This window comes from Plasmodium knowlesi (assembly GCF_000006355.2).
Source record: "Plasmodium knowlesi strain H genome assembly, chromosome: 11".
NCBI classification, from domain to species: Eukaryota; Apicomplexa; class Aconoidasida; order Haemosporida; family Plasmodiidae; genus Plasmodium; species Plasmodium knowlesi.
This window is the reverse complement of record NC_011912.2, coordinates 539,678-560,632: the sequence shown is the minus strand read 5'-3', so window position 1 is coordinate 560,632 and position 20,955 is coordinate 539,678. Positions and strand designations below refer to the sequence as shown.

General features: G+C 37.9%; 4 protein-coding genes across 4 annotated transcripts; 1 reads left to right on the top strand and 3 right to left on the bottom strand.

Annotated features, from left to right (window-relative positions):
- Positions 1-1,175: 1,175 nt before the first annotated feature.
- Positions 1,176-1,631, top strand: PKNH_1112500 (40S ribosomal protein S15, putative; the record flags this gene model as incomplete). Its single annotated transcript, XM_002261266.1, has 1 exon — positions 1,176-1,631. One exon carries the CDS (start codon positions 1,176-1,178, stop codon positions 1,629-1,631), a length of 456 nt encoding a protein of 151 aa, XP_002261302.1.
- A 613-nt stretch (positions 1,632-2,244) lies between these two features.
- Positions 2,245-5,325, bottom strand: PKNH_1112400 (GTP-binding protein, putative; the record flags this gene model as incomplete). Its single annotated transcript, XM_002261265.1, has 15 exons — positions 2,245-2,294; positions 2,465-2,540; positions 2,649-2,689; positions 2,830-2,984; positions 3,162-3,274; positions 3,370-3,450; positions 3,582-3,644; positions 3,803-3,848; positions 3,958-4,043; positions 4,193-4,284; positions 4,421-4,548; positions 4,705-4,764; positions 4,971-5,011; positions 5,172-5,228; positions 5,311-5,325. 15 exons carry the CDS (start codon positions 5,323-5,325, stop codon positions 2,245-2,247), a joined length of 1,104 nt encoding a protein of 367 aa, XP_002261301.1.
- A 1,320-nt stretch (positions 5,326-6,645) lies between these two features.
- Positions 6,646-15,528, bottom strand: PKNH_1112300 (conserved Plasmodium protein, unknown function; the record flags this gene model as incomplete). Its single annotated transcript, XM_002261264.1, has 1 exon — positions 6,646-15,528. The coding sequence occupies one exon, from the start codon at positions 15,526-15,528 to the stop codon at positions 6,646-6,648; it is 8,883 nt and encodes a 2,960-aa protein (XP_002261300.1).
- Positions 15,529-17,829: 2,301 nt separating this feature from the next.
- Positions 17,830-19,881, bottom strand: PKNH_1112200 (riboflavin kinase, putative; the record flags this gene model as incomplete). Its single annotated transcript, XM_002261263.1, has 1 exon — positions 17,830-19,881. The coding sequence occupies one exon, from the start codon at positions 19,879-19,881 to the stop codon at positions 17,830-17,832; it is 2,052 nt and encodes a 683-aa protein (XP_002261299.1).
- Positions 19,882-20,955: the final 1,074 nt, after the last annotated feature.

Genomic DNA, 20,955 nt, shown 5'->3' with positions numbered 1-20,955 from the left:
AAAAAGAAAAAATATAAGCGTAGCGCCACGTTCCAACATGCAGCCCCCGCGTTTGTCGTCGAGACTTAAGCCCTACTCTTAGGAGAAAGAGCAACGGGGGGTACCGGCACACGGTAAAAAATATACCCAGGGAGAATTATGCGCATAAAATGAGCAAAAATGATTATTTAAGTTATTATACATGTCGCGGATAGCGACATACAATCATAAGTGACCCCACTATTACAGAGGCTCGGGTATAAACCCTTTTGGCAACAGCCGCGTGCGTTAAATGGCGCAACTTTTGGAAAAGCAAGCACGGAGTTTCCACAGCTAATTACGCACGAGATATATATGATGTATGTACGGGGTAAAAATAAAAAAACACTTTGTTCATTATTCCTCGCAAGGGAGTGTTTAATTTTAGGGAATAACAAAAATTTATAAAGAAAAATTATTACGGAAAGTAAAAAAAAAAAAAAAAAAAAAAAAAAAGGAACGTATGCGTTACGTATGAGAACCAGTTTGTTCATTTTTCAATAAAACGTAAAAGAAAAAAATATATCTGCGCAACGGAAGGATTTTTACTTTTCTTCAAATTAGTAGTTGAAAAAACAAAGCTGTGAACATTTCGCAATCCCAAAAGAGGAGTAACAAGGCATTTTTACGTGCGTTCACTTATAATAAACCAAACTCATCATTTACAAGCTTTCGAATTATTAAGGTAAGTGAGAAATGTGATTAAAAAAGCGACAGCCTAACATAGCACCATACTTGCGTGCGTACCTATGTTACATAGTCATCTACATAGTATAATATCTTACAGCACATTAATGCGAAACTGTGGGCCACATGAACTTCGTGAATGTATGCTTAATAGTTGAGCGGCCTAAGCGTATATAATTTAGAGGGAAAGCAGAGTTATGTACTATTTGTGTTTATATAAAGAATACATTTCCACCAAAGTACCCATAACTGTGCTGCCCGTTGTCGTATTTTTTTTTTTTTTTTTTTAACCTTTGTAAAGTTAATTGAAGGGAGTACTGAGAGCACTGTAGAGAAATAAACAAATCAACCAACGCGCGCGGCAGAGCGAACGTGTCGATATGGTCATTTATGATGGTATACATATATATTTTACCTACTATATGTTAACATTCCATTTACACCCCCACTTTCTTTAACAGCCAAACACAATGGGTCGCATGTACGGTAAGGGAAAAGGTATTTCCAGCTCCACCATTCCATACAAAAGGAAACAACCAAGTTGGTTGAAACAGAAGCCATCTGAAATTGAAGATGCGATAATTAAATTGGCCAAGAAAGGACAAACGCCATCCCAAATTGGTGCTACATTAAGAGACAATTATGGAATTCCCCAAGTAAAGGCCGTTACAGGAAATAAAATCCTCAGAATATTAAGAGCCCATGGAGTTGCCACAACCATTCCAGAGGATTTGTACTTTTTAATAAAGAAGGCCGTATCCATGAGAAAGCATCTTGAAAAAAACAAAAAGGATAAGGATTGTAAATTCAGATTAATTTTAACTGAATCTAAAATTCACAGAATTTCGCGATACTACAAAAGAAAAAAGTTGTTGCCATCCAACTGGAAGTACCAGTCCAGTACGGCTAGCGCACTGATTGCATAGACTTAGCCAAACGAGACATGCGGAGTGCATGTGAGTAAACGGCAAAATCAGAACAAAATGAGCAACACCGTGAAGAAATAAGCCAGAAGAAATGGGCGAAAGCAACTGCCTCTAGATAGATATACAAATATACACTCCCGCGCTTATACATGCGAACGCCGTAGCTTTTTCCATTACCCATTTTTTCCTCACCATTTTTAACGTATATTAAAAAACTTCAGCAAAACTTTTGTTCAAATTTTTAATAAAAAAGAGAAAATTAACCCTTCCTTTGAGCAACACATAAGAGGGATTAGTTGCATAAAGTGGAAAAGGTATAAAGTAAAAAGTAGTGGTGGTCATCAGGCAGGGAACCTATACTGTATGTACATACAGTACACAGGAGCACACCTGAGCAGTTATAAATGTAAACTTACAGGAAGTGCAATATAAATGGAGATACATATGCAAATGGGGGGTTCAAAAAAAAAAAAAAAAAAACATCAAATGTTCATTATGTGAAATTCATTACAGTGGCATGGAAAGAATAGCACAAAATAGTGGTTTAAAAAAGAAAAAATTGTTCGTCTGTTTGAACGTTTGTACATGGAGCTTCCTTTTTTTTTTTCTCCAGCTAGCCATTCTTTGCAATCTGAATGACGTCCTCATCGGCTAGCTTGTGATCTGATTTAAAAAAAAAAAAAAAAAAAAAAAAAAAGTGAGGAAACGTACAAATGGACAAATGTTCAAATATCAGCAGACATCTATTTATGCGCGGTCTGAGCACAAAAACATGAACCGCCAGATAAATGTAACTGGGGGAGAAATCGTGCACAAATTAATTTTTGACGTACGTAAGTCTACTCTTTGCGGATTGTGCTTTGTACTTCTTCCCCAAACGAGTGCAAATTTAAAATCCTTAATCATGTCCTAAGAAAAAAAAAAAAAGGGAAAATATCACCGTTATTTATCAGCGTTGGCATATGTCATAAAATGGGGGGAACTTAACGGGTACAATTATCAACGCTGCCGAATTACCTTATGAATTTGGTTAAGAACAGCCTCCACAGTTTGGCTCCCTGTAGAAATAGCAATAAAAAAAATGGCAAATGGGAATGCACGAATTTTATCATCGTCTACGGCACTTGGCCGACATCGTTTAGACGCAACACCGATTGGTGGAACTATTTTTTTATGTTTTCCCCGCGTAGGGTCTCACCCCTTTGCCTAGTTAACGTAATTGGATTCGTAAAGTCAGGTTTTTCCTTGCGCACTTTGGTGTACACGCGAATAATTTCCAATTTTTGAAATATGTACTCCTTTAGCACGTCCAAATTCCACGACTTGCTGCTACTTATCACCACCGTGTTCTCGCTGCGAAGAAAAGAGGTCGTAGTCGGCACGGGAATGTAAAATGTGCAGACAGATAGGTATGCACCTGTTTGTATGTGTACGCCTCTACACAGGAATTGGCCCTTCGTCACGCAGAAAGGAGTATGCACACATATACGTATTTAACGGGGAAGCATTTCTCCCTTCCTCATCCCCTACCCTGAGGCGATGGCGTTAATTTCGTCCAAGGGAAGCATATCAATTTTGTTGTACACATAAATACACTTAATGTACTTTCTGTTTCCCTCAATAATATCAATGAGATCGTCAACCTGTGTGTTATAAAAAAAAAAAAAAATGAAATAGATTTAATGATGCATTACGAATGTTTGCATTTGTGCGCAATCTGCAGAAGTGCACTTCCTACCGTTGCATCCTCATTGAAGAGCAAATTGCAGTTATGTATTTTGTACTGGTGAAGGATGCTCATTATAAGCTTGTTGTCCAGCTGAGAGAAGGGGAAAAGGCGAGGGTTATTAAAATGGGATTACCCAAAATGGGGGGTCAACATATACACCCCATCATTCTTCGTTGTAAATATGTGAACAGGTTGAGGGAAGACCTATTAAGATAGCTCACCTTTGTTAACGGGACTGTGCTATTTATAACAACTCCACCGGTCTTCTTCCTTGTCAATGTGATCTGAAAAAAATGAAAAATTAATCAAACGATAAAATTGAAATAGTTTCCTAAAATGATACATGTCATAATAAGCAGAGGCATACAGCAGAATGAGGAAAAATGCTCTATCAGTTTGGCCAATTTTTTTTTTTTTCTTTCTCCTTTTTATTTTCTCTTACTCTCTGCGGTTCTTGGTTTATTCGTATACCGACAGTTTTAAGTTCGCTGGATAAGAGAAATGGGGGTGGTGGACAAACAATGTTAATTTGCCCATAGATATATCACAAACTACTTAGGCATGGTTGTAAAAAAAAAAAAAAAAAAAGAAAGTTACTTTTCTAATTTTATTTTTTGACTATTATCCCTCGTTGCGTCTAGTATCATCATAATCATGTCGCAGGACTTGGCAACAGCTATAACCTGGAGGAGGGAAAAAAAGAAAAAAACGGAGAATTCAAAATAGAACATTTTACCCGCGGTATGTGCCGATATGACGTGCCTCCTTTCCATTGCATGATCATAAGCACGTATGTACATATATGTATATGTGTGTAGTTCCCTATACGCACTTGTCTCCCTCGCCCACGGCCCTCTGAAGCCCCTTGAATGATCCCAGGCAGATCGAGCAATTGAATTTTTGAATCCTTGTAACTTATTATTCCTACGAGAAAAATTGTAGTACTCATGATTGTAGCAGTAGTGAGTGGTTACTCATCCTAGTGGTTAACACATATCCTTTTACCAATCTAATAAGCACACTTCCCTCTACTATGAGAGAACATTTTTACGAATCACACCTGGTTTGCACGTCAAGGTGGTAAACTCATAGTCGGCTATCTCCGACGTGGTGCTGGTTATTTTTGATAATAGCGTCGACTTTCCGACTGAGGGAAATCCAATTAGGCATATTCTCGCATCGCCTTGTCTAAAATTGAAAAATGGGGTGGATAGTGACTTAAAGCATGCGCGCATTGCTTTAGGCTATATGTATTCATTCGTTATGCTATTGTTATTTTATTTATTTATTATTTATTATTATTCTTTTCTTTTCCTTTGCTTATTTCTTTCTCATAATTTTAACCGTTGCACGTCGAATCCTTCCCCTTTCTTCCCTCCTTTGGGGGATTCCAGCAGCTGTGACCTAAAGTATAGGGTGGTTCCAATAAAGGTGTTTTAAATTGGGGCTCTCAGTTGGGTCTGTGCTGACATGGCCGCATAACAGGGCAGCATCATGCAGCACTGCTGCGGTGTGTATTCACATCAAAACGATTAGGTGTCATGTTGATGGTTTCGGTCTCCTTCTGTTGTTCAGACAGAAATGGGGATCCCATCTCCGCATCCATATACCTATATTTGGCTAGCTTAGCTTTCAGTTGACCCAAGTGATACTAAAAAAAAAAAAGGATGCACATGTGAGGTAATCAGACACGGTTATATGATTAGGGACGCGAAAAAGGATTACAGGGGGTATACACAGTAGGACACAAAAGATGAAGGACAGAGGATACCATCCATCAATGTGAAACACCTAGTGCTGATACCCCTTACCTCAGTCGCCTTGTTCTTCTGGGTCCTGGCCATCTCGGCCTCTATCTCTTTGATTTTCTAAGAAAAAAAAGTAAGCCATTACGGGTGTACAAATGGGGAACGCATAGAAAAATGAAAAAACAGCCCTCACGTAGCTTACCTCCAGAATTCCCATTTTTACAGAAAAAGAAGTCCGCTTCTAGTAGTGAGAGTTTTATCATAAACTTTATGGCAAGGGACCATAACGAAAAAAAAAAAAAAAAAAAAAAAAAAAATAGAAAAATAAAACAAATCAAATAAAAACAGAACTAACGCTAATTGGTGATGCCTCCTCAGTAAGTTATTCTTAACAAGGTGACATTAGTAAATTGCCAAAATTGGGGGATAAAAAAATTGAGGGGAATTTTGGTTATTTTCATTTTTTCATATCAAAAAAGAGGAGATGTTGTAATGTAATATTTTCAATTTTAATCGCCAACGGAGGAAACCCTCTCATATGCTGAGGCAGTTTTTTTATTTTATTTTTTTTTCTTCCCATCATTTATGGTGTGAACGGAGCACATTTTTCAAATAGAAAGTGTTAATATTTTTGTGTAACTCCATTTTATTTATTGGCACTATAAATTTTACAGTTCAGAAGAATTTTATATCAGCATGGGTGTAACCAGAGAATGTAAATTGTGCTACTAATATTGGGTAGGTAAAGGCCACCCCAAAGAAAAAAAAAAAAAATGACACATTTATATATTGTATTGGCGCCACGTAGATGCTGAACATATGTACAGTGGGTAAACGTTCAGTAACAAACGCACAACGGTATTCCATTCGTGAAGACGTAAAAATGGTGAAATGATGCACCAATGGGAAAAAATGCATTAGGAAGTGTAAACAGGGGGGGGGAGATAGAGACCTTTCCCACAAATGCGAATGAACCAGTATAGCTCTGGTCTTTTCCGTTTTTTTTTTTTTTTTTCTTTGTCACCTTTTGGTTCTTTAATTTTGCCCTTTTTCTGGTGTGCACTTCGGCTAAGGGAAAACACACTTGCGCCTTCCACAAAGGGTGGACAAAACATGCTGAGGACAGTTTAAATGCTCAGACAGATATACGGGAATTTTAAAATGTCCCTTTAAAAGGCGCTTTTCCGAACATCGCAAAATCTTTCTATAAAGGGTGATGAAAGCATACATGTTGACTTAAAAATGTGTTCATTCCCTATCACATACAACTGTGTTAATCTGGTGAAGCGATGTTGCAGAGGGGGTATTATCATTTCAAGTTTACTATAGAAATATGTTCTTTTGGTCCGCAGGTGAAGGGAAAAGTTTAGTATTATTAGATACATATTCACACACTCACAACATGAGTGAATAGGTGCACGGTAGGTATAACAACTATGCAGATGAGTGAGAGGAAACAATTTTTTGAGGTGTGCGTAAAATGCATTTTGTTCAGGAAAAAAAAAAAAAAAAAAAAAAAAGTGTATATCCTCATGGGTCACGCCTCAGCAGAGAATTTACTTATCGAAGCGAACCACTCCTTCGTGACAAATTCAATTTCGTCATCAGGATGATCATTCAGTTCTGAAAATAGTTGATACAAATCTGTCACGGCGAACAACAATTCCTTATATCCAATAGTATCGTAAATATATTTCAAGGTTAGTATTATGCACAGGGTGACATTCGAGCTCGTGTTGTTATTTTCATTTTTTAAGGAAAGTCTCATGGTCATTATTTGTATTTTTTCTGGGTCATTTATATATAAGGAGTAGAGCTCAAAGAGGATTAGCTTTAAAATATCAAACAGGGCAATAGAAACCATTTTGTTGTCCAAGTGTTCGCTATATCGTATTACGTCTTCGTTGATGCAGTTTTTAAAGTTATCGTTTGCGTGTAATCTTGGAAGGTATGCGAAAATATCGAAACAATTTATAACATAATCGAAACAGGTTTGGTAATATATGGGGGTGAAATTTTTTTGATTTTTTTTTTCATTTTTCAGAATTTCATACAGACATAGGAGAGTGCAATAACCCAGGTCGAACCAATACCAAGTGCTTCTGATGGCCCCTTTCTTTACCTTCCTTCGTTTCGTTCCCTCGGTGATGGTAGTATATTCGATGTTGTAATTAGGGTCCTCTTTGAAATCTTCCTTCTCATGGGTAGCTTCGCATACAGGGTTAGCAGCATCTTCCGTGATAACTCCCCCAGTAGAGGAGGAATCCGACTGGCAACAATTTCGATGACAAGCAAGTAAAACAAATTTGATATTGTTCAGAAGGTCGAAAAGATACTTATTCTTCTCACTCAATACGGAACCAAAATTTTGATAAAGTCTGTAAAAGTAGAGGAAATATATTCTCCTCTCGTATACAGTTTTGTAGTTATCCAGGAGGCAATTTGGATTGGATTCAAAATTTGGTTGCTCGAATAATACTAGGAGTTTATCAAAGAGGTTTCCCAAGGAAGACAATTTCATTTTGGTCGAGGTGTACACTAAAGACTTCACAATGTTCTCCTCCTCAATACGTAGATCCACGGTTAGCTCACTTATCGCGCTATCTGCATCGGAGTGGCCACTGTAATAGGTGAAGAAATCCCCCCCGTTATTCTTTCCTATTTTATCTCCCCATTTTCTAACCAGAGTGGTCACATAGTTCACACAATTGTTGATATGAGCTTTTATAATACAGAAAAGGAGTTTCAACCCTAAATCGAAGCTTCCCTTATTAGAGGTAGCTAAGCTGTTTTGAAAAATCACCAAATGTTGATAAACAAATAGAGCGTTGTTCAAAACGACGGATTCGTTGTATCTGTAGGTCTTTTTCCCCCTATTCGCCAAATGGAGGAAGTTCTTCTTGAAGTATCTCATTAAATGCTTTAGGCAAAGTTCCAAGTGGTTATTTGAAAATATAAAAAATAAGTGATACATGTTTAGCTTCTTCAAGGGGTTCATCATTACTTTTCCAATATGCTTCATTTTGTTTTCTTTGTTCAAATTGTACAAATTATTTTGTAGGACATTCTTCTCATTGATTAGGATGTAATGCTTATTTTTTAAAAATAAAATTCTGAATAATTCAATTAATTGCTTTTTCGTGAAAAGTGGGAAGTTAAGCAGTACCGACGATATACACTTGACTATTGTGTTCAGGGGGTTAAGGTCCAGGAGGAAAATGCTATTTAGATCTTTCAACTTGTTTGTACTTTTTATGTGCGCAATTTGGGTGGCACTCCATTTTGTTGTTTCGTCTACGCTCTGCTGTTCTGCACACTCTGAGTTGTTATCCCTGTCATTATCATCACCCAGGTTGCAGTACAAATCGACCGAGTCTGCATCAGACAGGTATGCCAGGTCCTTATATGAAGGGTTATCCACGTCGAGAGGAACATTATGGTTGTGGGGATTTACAATTAGTTCATCACTGAATGGACCTTTGCTTAAGCGATCCATGCGTTCACAATACTTCCTGTATTCATCATTTATCATGTCCATCTCACTGAGGAAGGTTCTTTTCTTTTTAGTTGTTCCAGAAATTGGTTCCTTAGAAGTGGCATTGTTAATTAGCATGTCATCTCTACCGCGAATGTCCTCCTCCGCGTCATCGGAAGGGCCCTCATCTGGCAACGCTGAGCTATAGCTGTTCCTTCGCTCATTCCCTATGACGAAGTACAACTGCTCAAATAGTGTCTTCAAGATATCGTTTAACTTTGATATAATAATTATCTTGGTATATTCATCCACATGAATTTTGAATAGAGCCTTATTGAACATGTTATAAATGTACATTTGGTTTAGTGACGCGATGGCCTTGTCATTCTTCCTCGTGTAGAGAAAATAAATAAGAGCTTCAAATATTGGCTTTACATCCGTTCCGTTATTCAATTTCTGGTTTATGAAAATGGACATTTCTTTGAAAAGGTTTGGGTACTTTACACAATTTACGGTGAGCATTTTATTTATTAGATATTCATAAAAATGGAATAACTTCTTTTTCATAATGCTACTAATTTCGTTTTCACCATATGATTCCGTTTTTAGCAAGTCATTAAAAATATCAAAGAGAAAATGCTCCTCCGATTTTATTGCACTGTTGTTGGCGTCGCTCCTCTGGTTGTTTAGCTTCTCCCTACATCGGAGTAACTTTTTGTAACCTTCCTCGAATTTCATATGATCCTTCAGCTTGTTCACGTTCTGCAAAAATTTAAGCAAGAATAGCTCCTCGAACTGGTGTCCTCTGTGGTTAGTATCGTTAGAAGATTTCTCAACGATTGCAGTTCTCTCCTTAGAGGTGCCCTCCATTTTGAAGTTGTTCAATACGTAGGCCCAAACAAATGTATCGGTGTTTCGAAAGGAAAATTTCCTAAAGAGGATATTCAGCTTCCTGTTAATGACCTTATCTCTGGCGAAGCAAAAACAAAGCACAAAATTTTGTAGGGTCAAAATGTAGATAAAATACGAAATAGATTTTATTACATTTCTGTTGAGAGTGTTAACTATAGAAATAAGGGAAATTATTTTGAGGCATAGATTTTGGTTGTTTTTAACTTTCTTCAGATGAGGCTTGAAATACTTCAATTTGGATAACACATACTCTGGGTAAATAGCGCTTAAATCTTCATACTGATGTTGCAAGTCAGTTGTTTTAGCTGGACTGTCTCCCTCCAGCAATTCATCCTTGTCAGGATTGTGTGGACAGAGATACAGCCCCAGAAGAAGCAACAAGTGGTTATTAATGCAATAATCTAAATCGCTAGTAAAGTAAGCATAACAAATTTCTAGAAGATAATTTTTACACGCGTGTAATTTTTCCAACTTAATTTTTATTATTATGTTTACGAAGCAAATAGCTATAACATACGATGTGTATTTCTTATTGAAGAGGAAAATTAAATTGTTCACTATGACCGTAAAGTGCTCTAAATTTATTTCGTTCTTAAATATGCGGTTTATAAATGTGCACATATAGGCAAACGTGTGCAGGTGATAGTGTCTGTCCATGTCTTCTGATACGCTCATCTCCAACGTTGGTACCCTGCGGGTGGGGCTTGCACTTCTATTATGCTCTTTCTTATTTGAACTTTCTTCCTCTAATTCGGCTTCTGCAATGTCTTGCTCTCCGTAACCATTTGTAGATTCATTCTGTGGGAGTGTCAAGTTGGGTAGCGCGTCCCCTCTGGGATCAGCTCCTTCTGCGTTATGGTTACGACTGTGTGAACCTTCATGTGTATCAGTATTTGCGAGTATATCTCCCGTTCTTTCCCCTTCAACCGGAGAGGAGGCACTTTTCTTAGCCTGTACAAAAAGCCAAATCTTCCTCTTAATCGTTTTATCCAAAATATGCGCCAGGGGTTTCAGATGAGCTGTAACGTCTTCGCGCAGATAAAAAATATTTGTTTCGAAAAAGGAAACAACATCGAAAAGGAAATTATTTCCAGTCAACGAAAAGTGCTGCGACACCAGCTCGGGCACTTCATATATAAGGCTGCAAATGTTACTTAAATATTTTAGTAGCTTTAAAAACAGGATGTCGTTTATTTGTGCGTACTGGGCAATTTTTCTAAATATTCTAATGTGGGTTTCTACAAATTGGATGTGTGTGTAGTCTTCCACGGGTTCCTCTCCACTTTCACTGGCACTTCTATCGCCTTCCCCTCCGTCCGACAACGCAGTTATAATTTTAAGGATGGTCATGTGACTCGCAGAAGGGCCTTCTTCCCTACCGACCTGTATCATCTGCTCCTCCATAAACAGCAATATTTTGTTCCTCTCCTTTACACTACTCACATTTTTGCACATGAGCAAAATGGGTTGGTAATCGTAATGTTCTTTCTTGGCAAACAATTTCCTACACAACATCAAATTGGCTACTTCTAATTTTTCAATGGACGATTGCAAATCTTTGCTGAAGAGACAGCTCGTGGCAAAGTTCTTAATACAAAACAACTGTATTGTTAGAGACTTGTCCTTAAAATTTAAGACATGCTGTATTATATATTGGCAGATCGCTTTTATTTCTACTTCTTTTTTGAAATATGAATTTGTAAACAAATTTTCATGGTATTTAAAAAATCCCTTGAGATTTTGGAAGAAAGCTTTGTCCGCTTCTTGCCCTCCTGGTTCGTTCACTATATTTTTGTACTTAATTTTTTTTATTTTTTTCTTCATGTTCAATGTCTGTAAGTCTGAATTACCCTTCATTTGGAATTTTTGTGAATTCGTTTTTTTCAGGAATTTAGCCGGTACGTATGCGGATGCAGTCGTCTTGGTTGCGCTGCTGTTTTCATCAGTTAAATGGTTCGTCCGAATAGTCTGGTCACCCGTGGTACCATTCCTCTTGGGGACGCTTCTTTCCGTTGGGATTTCCCCACCTTTTTGTCTGGCTCCCCTCCTGCCCCCTTTCACAGTCGCGTTCTCCAAGGCGTTCACATAAAAATCGACCAGATGAAGTAAGAGAAATAGTTGCCTCCTCTTCAGCGACAAGTCATATTTAGAGCCTAATATGACCTCATAAATTTTTGTAATTTTATATGGGTATGAATTTCTTTCCATAATTTTTCTCAAAAAGGGTAGTATTAAATCTTCCTTCAAGAAATACCCATATAAAAATTTTTTTAGTTGGATGTTATGGAAATTGGATAGAAAGGTATCAAAAAAGGGCCTACTTAAATAAGCAAAAATGAACAAGTAATATTTTCTTTTCTCATAACCTTCATCGTTCATTGTCGGTTTGTATTTCCCTCTGCGACTTGCAAAGGTGTAGTTAACGGTATACTCATTCAAAGGTGATGAAATAATCTGGTTAGTTTGATTTCCACGGTTGGACGTACTTTCCTCCCCATTGTGCTGCACATGGGGGAAGCCTCCTTCTTTCTGGTTGTCTTCCAACAAATGAAAAAACCCTTGGCATTTTTTCCCCTTCTCCCTTTCGAACAGTTTATTAATGACAAAATAATCAACTAAATGGGGGGTATTTTTAGAATATCTTTTTGCATCATATAATACACTCACATGCCGATAAGGATTTGATATGTCGGGAAGTATGGCCACGATAAATGATAGGAGAAATGTTTGATAAAACGACTTCACATTTAAATTCTTATATAATCTATTTCTCAGTCGAAACAATTCTGCAATGATTGTTTTCAGCATATTTTTATTTTTTATATGCTTCTTCGTTTTTTCCATTTTGAAAATGCAGAAGAAGAGATCCAAGGTTTTATGCACAAACTGGATGCATGAGTCGCTCAGGAAAAATGTGTTCAAATATTTACAGTACAGGTAAAATGTCACTGAGGAATTTATCCTTCTAAATTTTAATATGGTTTTTTGAAACGACTCTTCAATGTTTCCGTAGATGTGGCTCCCTGACTTTTCTTTAATTGAGCTGACGTCTTCCAGGTATCTGAATACACATTTGAGTATGATACGGAAGAAGCGCTTTAAGTCTTCTCCGGGTGGAGAGTTGCCTTCCACCGGACAAACTTTCTCTTCTCCCCCTTCAATCATATTCCCAACTGTGTACTCCCCTATGGAGTTTTCCATTTCTTCTGACAAGTAGCGCACAATTCTGCACAATATGAGTGGCCTGAATGGCATGCTGTGCTTTATCACCCCTTTGATGTTTTCACAGCGGCGATCCTTCATTTCGGCTTGGAAGAATTCCTCAAATGTGTATGCCTCAACGACTAAACCCTTCACCCTTGTTAGTAATTTTAGGAAGTCTTCCACCAGTTTGTAACTGCCAGATAAAATATTTCTCGAAAAGAAGGAATTGTTCGGGTAGAGGTTCTTATTCTGTAGATAGTCATAAAGGATGAAAAAAAAGGCAAAATTCACGTTGACAAATTTTTTAAAAAATTTCTCATTTTGCAATTTTATTTTATTTTTAATTTCCAGCTTGGTCAATTTGACCAGAAACAACTTTAAGTAAAATTTCAGGAAGGTGGTGTTCCTTTCATTGTCTATTTCACAAAAGTTGCGATGCTTCAGTTCATTGAAAGCGTCAAACATTATGCGGTATAGGTACTTTTTGGAGGGGAAAAAATAGATTAGTTCTTTTTCGTACTTCTTCATGTAATCCACCAACTGGATTTTATTTTGCCTCAGCTGGTAGAATATTTTCCCGTAAAGGCATTCTATGTTTCTTTTCGATTTTGAAAAATTCTTTCCTTTTTTTATCGTTCCTAAGGAGAATGACGCCTCCTCTGAGGGTTCTCCATTTGTACAATCGGTTGGTTCGTCTACAGACGCTTTCCCTGATGCTTCGCTCCCCCTTCGGTGGTCATACATGTACTTGACACTCCTGATGGCCCGCTCCACCACTTCTGGGTTGTTAAAATCCTCTTTTTCATTACCAAGAGCGTTAAAAATTTGAAGGCGTTGAAGTTTGGTGTTAACCCCCTTAATCAGCCTTAGCAAACGCTCATCTATTTTGCTGTACAGTTCGAATAAAATAATTTTTTTCCTAAAGAGGTCATTATTTTCCTTCAAGAAAAATTTAACAATGTGATACAAGTGTTCACTTTGTATTACAATCTCAGGATGAAGAGAATTTCCATGGGACACCTTCCCAAGAAATGCTTCAACAACTTTCTTGGTGCGTAACGGTTCTACATTTTTCTTCAGCTTCGAAGCGTCGGAGATTCCCTCATCCATTTCGTTCTCCCTTGATTTTATTAGGAAAATATAAAAGGATATAAAATTGACTATGACGATTATGTTGAAAACGTAATTTTTTTTACTTTTAAGTGTTTGCAAAAATATGTCTTCTAGGGGAAACCAATTAAGTCTTAAAGAATAGCTCTTTATCAACACGATTTTTATTAAATTGTCTGTCACTTCATAGGTGCCGTTAAGCTTGTATAGGAGACTCAACAAATTTCGAAGAGCCCGGTGATCCTGTATGATTGCATTTATATTCCTGTCAAAACAGTTTTTTTTGTTTTCCTTCACAAAATTGATTATGCCTTGGATGACTTTCTCGTCCATTTGGTGTTCCGATGTTATTCTCTCCTGTTGTGGGGTCGCCCCCGTGCGTACCTGTTCCTCCTTAAGGAAACTGGCGAAAGATATCTGATGTGCATTTTTGTAAATTACGTTTAAAAGGACAAGTAACGAATTCATAAATCTGGAATGGGGGGAGGATACCTCACTGGCGATTCCTTCTTCTCCTCCACCCATGGGTGTTGCTTCTTCCTCCCATGTTGATAAAAACCCTGTTTCAAAAAAGGAAAAAATTTTGTTCTTCAAAAATTCAAAGTTGAACTCCGTTTTGCACTTGCCAATTGCATCTTCGAATGTTTTCAAAAATTTTTCCAAAAAGTCTACGCAGTAGTGGATTTGAAGTGTGGCCACAGAGTGAGCCATGTGCCGGGTAACAGAGTCGTCCTTTCCTCCCTTCCTGTGTGCGCACTTCATCACCTCGAAGGATTTTTCACATTTTCTGAACAGTACCAACAATACGTTGCAGTAAAACTCGATTATCTCCACAGGCATGTCGATGTAGCTGTGGATAATATCTTCCGTCACTGAGATGAAGAAGTTTACATACGGGATTGACACTCTGTTGGACATCTCCCCCGAGATGGCATCGTCACTCCTGGCAGAGCTGTCTCCCGTTGCAAGGTCATTGCTATATATCAATTCAACGACATACTCAAACATAATTTTATATATCGATATGTTCCTCTTTATGTGATGTACAAAAACGGACTGGTCTACATTTTTCAGATCCTCGTGTTTGTAATTATTTATGAAGAAAAAGGCGGAACTTTTTTCTATATAAATAATCTCTAAAATATTCCTCATGTGGGGTAAGGAAAGGTTAGGTAAAATGCACATCAAAATATCCTCGCTGCATTTCACATTTATTTCGTACTTATAAATTAAAAATTCGATCAGGATTTTCACATGTTTTCTATTTGCATAAATGGAACATAACTTTAGAAATGATTTCACTTTTTTCAGGATTACGATTTCTTCTTCCTGCGTCAGAAATTCTCGGTGCTTTCGGTAGATTTGGTCATCCACATGGGTATCTACACTGGTATCAGTTTTGTAATTTTCTCTATACCCATTTGGATATTCCTCCCCGATAATATTCTTCTCCACCTCTTGAGCGTCGTAAAAACTATGTAGCACATCGCTCTCCTCCAGGTAGAACAATTTCTCAAAGGCCCCGAACGATTTGTTTATGCCTGCCAACTTGCGCAGACAACTTTTTATGGATTCCGCATGCGCTGGGGACACGATCACATTTTTGTACACGTTCCTAAATAGGCTATATTTATTCCTGGTTAGCTTATCGATGTTTTTATCTTCAAACACTTGGACCTGCTTCTGGACACGCAGGTCGTTTAGCTGTTTGCTCAGCATGGTGCAAGGGATACAGGGGGGGGTTAAAGAGCAAATCCCTTAGGGTAAAATATGTGCAGCGCAAGCTAATAATTTAGGCTAGCGATGGTTGCACTTATTTTGCCAGACTTCTAATAATGGCCCTTTGATCGTTGTATATAGGAGCTCTCCCCGTAATGGCAACACTGCATGAACTTGGCGTATCCTATAGGCCCAAGTAGTGATGAGGAGGCGGTGGTACTTTAACTGATGACTTTCATTACTCCTTCAATTTTGTAGTATAATTTGCAGAACGGAAGTAAGCCTATTTGTGCCACTCGCTGCGCCCGTGGGATAGCCGTCCGGAAGGAGTTAGCAGTGGATGATGTTAACGGCTAATAATGTTAGCTTATAATTATACCCCCTAGAGTAACAGTCATAGGAATATTTAAAAAAAGTTCCTTCCAATTTGAATGCATCCCCGATGGCTACCTCCACCTCTTCCACTTTTTCCTAATCCTTCAAACCTTGTCAACCGCTTAGGAAGCTGAATTATGCGCCATTTACGTGCGGCTGCTTGGCTCGAACACAAATGTTGGAGCAGGCGCGAAAAAAGTGGAAAGGCGCAAAGTGGAGATGTTGTCAAACATGAAAACTTTATGTAGCACATACAAAGGAGCACGTACCAATGAGCAAATTTGAAAAAAAAAAAAAAAAAAAAATGTACCTCTTTAAAGCTGCATAATATAGGGGAATACAATTTACGATATGACCTTCTCCCCTTGACAGGATATACAACGGACTAATTGAGGAGGTTCAATTTTTTTTAAAAATAAAAACAAATAAATTTCAAAAAAGTAGGAAACGCAAACGCAGCGCAATTTTATCTATTCACTTAATAACAACGCTTCGTTCTTTTTTTTAATTTCCGCAAGGGGGAAAAAAGCAAGTATTTTTTTTTCTTTTTTCTCGGTGTTCAATTGTCATCTGGGGGGACAGAAAAAAAAAAAAAAACCTACAGAAGCTGCCTGAAAAGATGCAAATTTAACCATTTGGGGTTACGGGTGGGCGAAAGCGCAGCAAAAGTTCCCGTAAATTTTTTACAACCTTTTTTTTTTTTTTTTTTTTTTTTTTGGGAGGCAAAATGGAATGCAAGCTAAATGTAGGTAAGCAAGAAACCTTATGAGGGAACATAAAAAAAAAGAAAAATAATTTTAACTCCAAAGTGACCCCAACAAAGTGCGAACTCCTTCCATTACAAACATGTTGTTTCTTCTGGTTCTCATTTTTGGTTCTACCATGTATGCATACATAACGTGGAAGAATTGAAAAAAAAAAAAAAACTTCCACTAAGCGGAACAAATATATTATATACGAATACGCGCCAAGGGGAGCTCTATTTGTTTTTTCCAACTTTCGCGCACAAATGGGGATATCCAATTCTCCAAAATGGCCATAGCGCAAGGGAGAGAGAAAAAAAAAAACGATAAAAGCAAGAGGCCCTAGCTGCATTGATCCATATCACTTTTGAGAAGTCCTAAGCCGATTGACCGCAAATCTTCGATGTTTTACCAAATGCAACGATTTTTTCCGTTGTGTGGAGACCATGAAATTACCTCTTTCCTTTTCTCATTTTTAAGGCTCCCTGCTTAACCCCCCCCGATGGTTGATGGCAGGGCGAGTTGGACGTCATAGGCTGAACATACCCACGTGCATATAGATATATATAAACGTGTGCATTGGGATTAGCGGTTATCTTACGATAAACTGGCTTCGGTTCGTTCATGTCACATGCAAATGCAGGGAGGGCTAATGTTACAGAAAAAAGAGAAAACGAAAGGAATGGAATGGAAATGAAAGAAAAATGCGGTGACTTACAAAATTGGCAAATCGGTTAAACACCTTGGGAGGGATAGACGATATGAGCGGTCTACCATGGTAAAAAAATAAATAAATGAAATTGACTAATAGGCGTATAACCAGATGCAACAATGGAAATACTTTACACATGCCGCTACGCACACGCGAATGCCCCACTGAAGTGATGGAAGGCATGGCATAGTAAAAAAGAAGATAACAAATAGATGAACAACATTTATATATCTTCTTTCCAGTTCACACCATTAGAAGCCTTTTGGAAATATGGGTTAGGAACTCATTCAAAGGCTAACCTCCGCTGGAGTGTTTTTTTTTTTTTTTTTTTTTTTTCTCTTCTGCTCCCCCTATTTCTTTTTGATGGTTATTTTTTCAACAGGAAGTTGTAAAGGGAGAGATGTACTAAAAAGTATATTGAGTCTGTCCTGCACACAGCATATACGCCGAACCCATCCCTGTGACCCATTGCTACAACGACTGGAGGTAATCCCTGCATCGGAGGAACTGCTCATCATCCTGAAGTCTGCTGAGAATAATGCGTGCGAGTTCGCAGTCAAACTGGATGGCTTGAATGAGGTGAGAAAAGTAAGAAAAGTTGCTTTCGCTTCGGAGAATACCAACAATAATTAAATGAATGTCCTCATCATAAAATAAAGTATTGGTCTTGTAGTATAAAAAGGCTTCTATAGTTATATGTTTATTTTCAAAGAAGGGATTATAACCAATTGAAACCACCGTTTTGTAAATTTTTCTTTTCAATCTCGATATACCAAAGTATATGCCAGGCATAATATCGGTGGAGGTTAAATTGGAGTAGGAAATATTGGCCGTCGGAATGTTCAAGTATTTACTGCCTCTTCCAAATCCTTTCACCACAGTTCCGTGTATGTACATATATTTTTTAAAAATATAAAAAATGCGCCATGATAATATGTCCTCCGTTAAATTACAATTTCGCACAAAGGGATATACAACATCATTATATTTATTCGACATATAGTCGGAAGTATCGGAAAAAAAAACCTGGCTATATTTTAACATATCCCAGTTCACATCATCACAGTTTGTTGCCATGGAAGGATTTTTCTTACCCCCTGCTACATTAAAATATCCTTCTCTTTTGGCTGAATTTACAAAACATTCACGATTACTAAATATGAGGACCTCTTTATTGGCGTTTCCAATTTTTTCCAGTTCCTCAAATGAGTCAATTATTTTGTAACAATTTTTAAAATATTTTGAAATTTTAAAATACCTGAATAGTGTCTGTGTTAACTTTTTATTGGAACTGAAAAATAGTAAAAAATATTTTTCTTTTTTTAAAAAAGTTAAAAAGCGATATACTCCTATGTGCAATTTGGACAGCACAATTATTCTGTACAGGTTTTCTATTTCCTTGGAGAAATGTTGTATGTTTGCTTGTTTTTTTTGTTCCACTAAAAAGTTTTCCACGCATAGTAGGCTGTCGAAATTTTTCACCTTCATATGCACACTACTGTAGTTTATTAAAAACTGCTTTTGCCCTTGGCACACTGGAGAGGAGTTGCTAAAGCGGTAGGTGCTACCTTGCGATTCGTGGAAGGAGTCGTCTTGGGGGTCTTCTAGACTGTCTTCGTTGACAGCCTCAGCCGGCGTGCTGCGATTCGTCCTGAGGGATGTATCATCTCCGTCGGGATGCACGGCAGACTTGAAGGACTCCTCAGCAGTATTCCCAGCGATGTCTTCTATGTCGTCTGCAATGACATCGCCCTCCTCATCATCCGCTGTATCCTCATCACTGTTGCTAGTGCTACTCCTCTTCGTAGCATGGCCCAGATTCGTCCCACTTATTTTAGAGTTGCTACTCAGTTCAGTTGCACAGGTGTGCCCTTCCGCATCGAAACTATCTATTAACGATTCAGGCGACCCCTTTGCATTCTTCTCTTTATTTTTTATGTTTAAGAAGCAGACTTTCGACTCCCTCACGTTATCCATGTTGGCGTAATTTTTGTCTTTTATCAAGTCGTGCATGAAATGGCAGATATCTCCGGGTTGGGCATTGTTTGCATGTCGACTAGGGCCTTCCCCGCTGGATCCTCCATCCTTCTCCCCCATGTATTGTTCGTCACAGGTTCCCATTTCCCTCTGTAGCGACGTTCTTCCATCCAGGGTAGTTTCATTCACCTGGACATGGTGCAGTTTGTCCATCTTCCTATCCTCACCCTTTTCTATCCCTCCTTGGCTGACCCTGCTTCTCCCCATTAGATGGTTATATTTTATCAGCACGTCATGTAAGTAACCGAACATATTTAAATTCCTGTGGATATTGTTAAGGTACATGCTGAACATGAAAACGCAAACGATCCGTTCCCTCCTCTTGGCGTCCCACTCCTTATTAGAATGATCAGCTGAGTCTCCATTCTCCTTCAGAAGATTGTTGCAGATGTTTTGTACATACGTCGTTATCGTGCTTCTGTAGTTTATTATGTAGTGATCCGCATCTATAAGTGCGATGGGTTTCTTTCCCTCGTTTGCGCGCATTTTGGCAGATAGTCCAAGGGGGAGACACACCACTTTAGGAATGTACCCCTTTGGGGTAGTAACAGTTGTGGATGATATTCAAAGATTCCCAGTGGCTTCAACACAAATTGAGCTTTTCTTATGTCTCTACTGTACTACGATTTGCTATATTTTTATTTATCATTTTTTTTTATTTCTTCTTCCATTCCTTGTCCTTTTTTTTTTTTTTTTTTTTTTTTTTTTCTTACTTCATTAGAACATGAAGCTGAGGGATTCCTCTGCGTCGCTTCACTTGACCCAGGCTGCGCTGCAACGCTCCTCCAAATGAGCTGTTAACGATGGAAGGAAATTTAGAGGTACGAATTGTTTCCCTTCAAAATTATAACAAAAGGTGAAAAGTTACAAAAAAAAAAAAAAAAAGAAAGAAAAAAGAAAAGTTTACTCCTCAATCTAGTGATATAATATACATGGGGGAGGAATCTACATGTAGAGTGGAATCAGCAGCGGGGGTTGTGCACTTGGGAGAATGCGTGGTTTTTGTGCGTTCCGCCTCCTGACGTGACTCTTTTCCTTTGCATTTCTGTTACATAGCAGTCGATGCGGTTAATTTGCCAATCAGCCAATTTGCGCACGCGCTCAAGATGCTAAATGGAACATTGCATATTTGAAGTAGTTTACATTTTTTTTTTTTTTTTTTTCTTTGCAAACATTTTGATGAACACATTGTTGTTTATTTTTTATACATAGTGATGAGCTTGTTCAGCATTCCACGAAAGTAGCGCTCTTACGTTCATTTCTTTATTTTGAAAGAGTTTTGTGTGGGAAAAAAAAAAAAAAAAAAACATACAGTTAATTAAAAATTACACACAGAAAGGGAGTTAACCCTTTTCCTGGAGAATGTTTGGTTCCTTCGAAAGGTGAGAGGAATTGATTTTTCTTTTACACCAAGTTGTTCCTTTTAGCGGACAGTAGACGAAACACATTTTTTGGTAAATTGCAAAATGGATTGGGTGCAATGACCTGTATAGTATAGGACTGCACCAAGTGGTCGTCATAAAGTGCGTATCCTCCAAATTAACCTCTTCTGTTTTACCT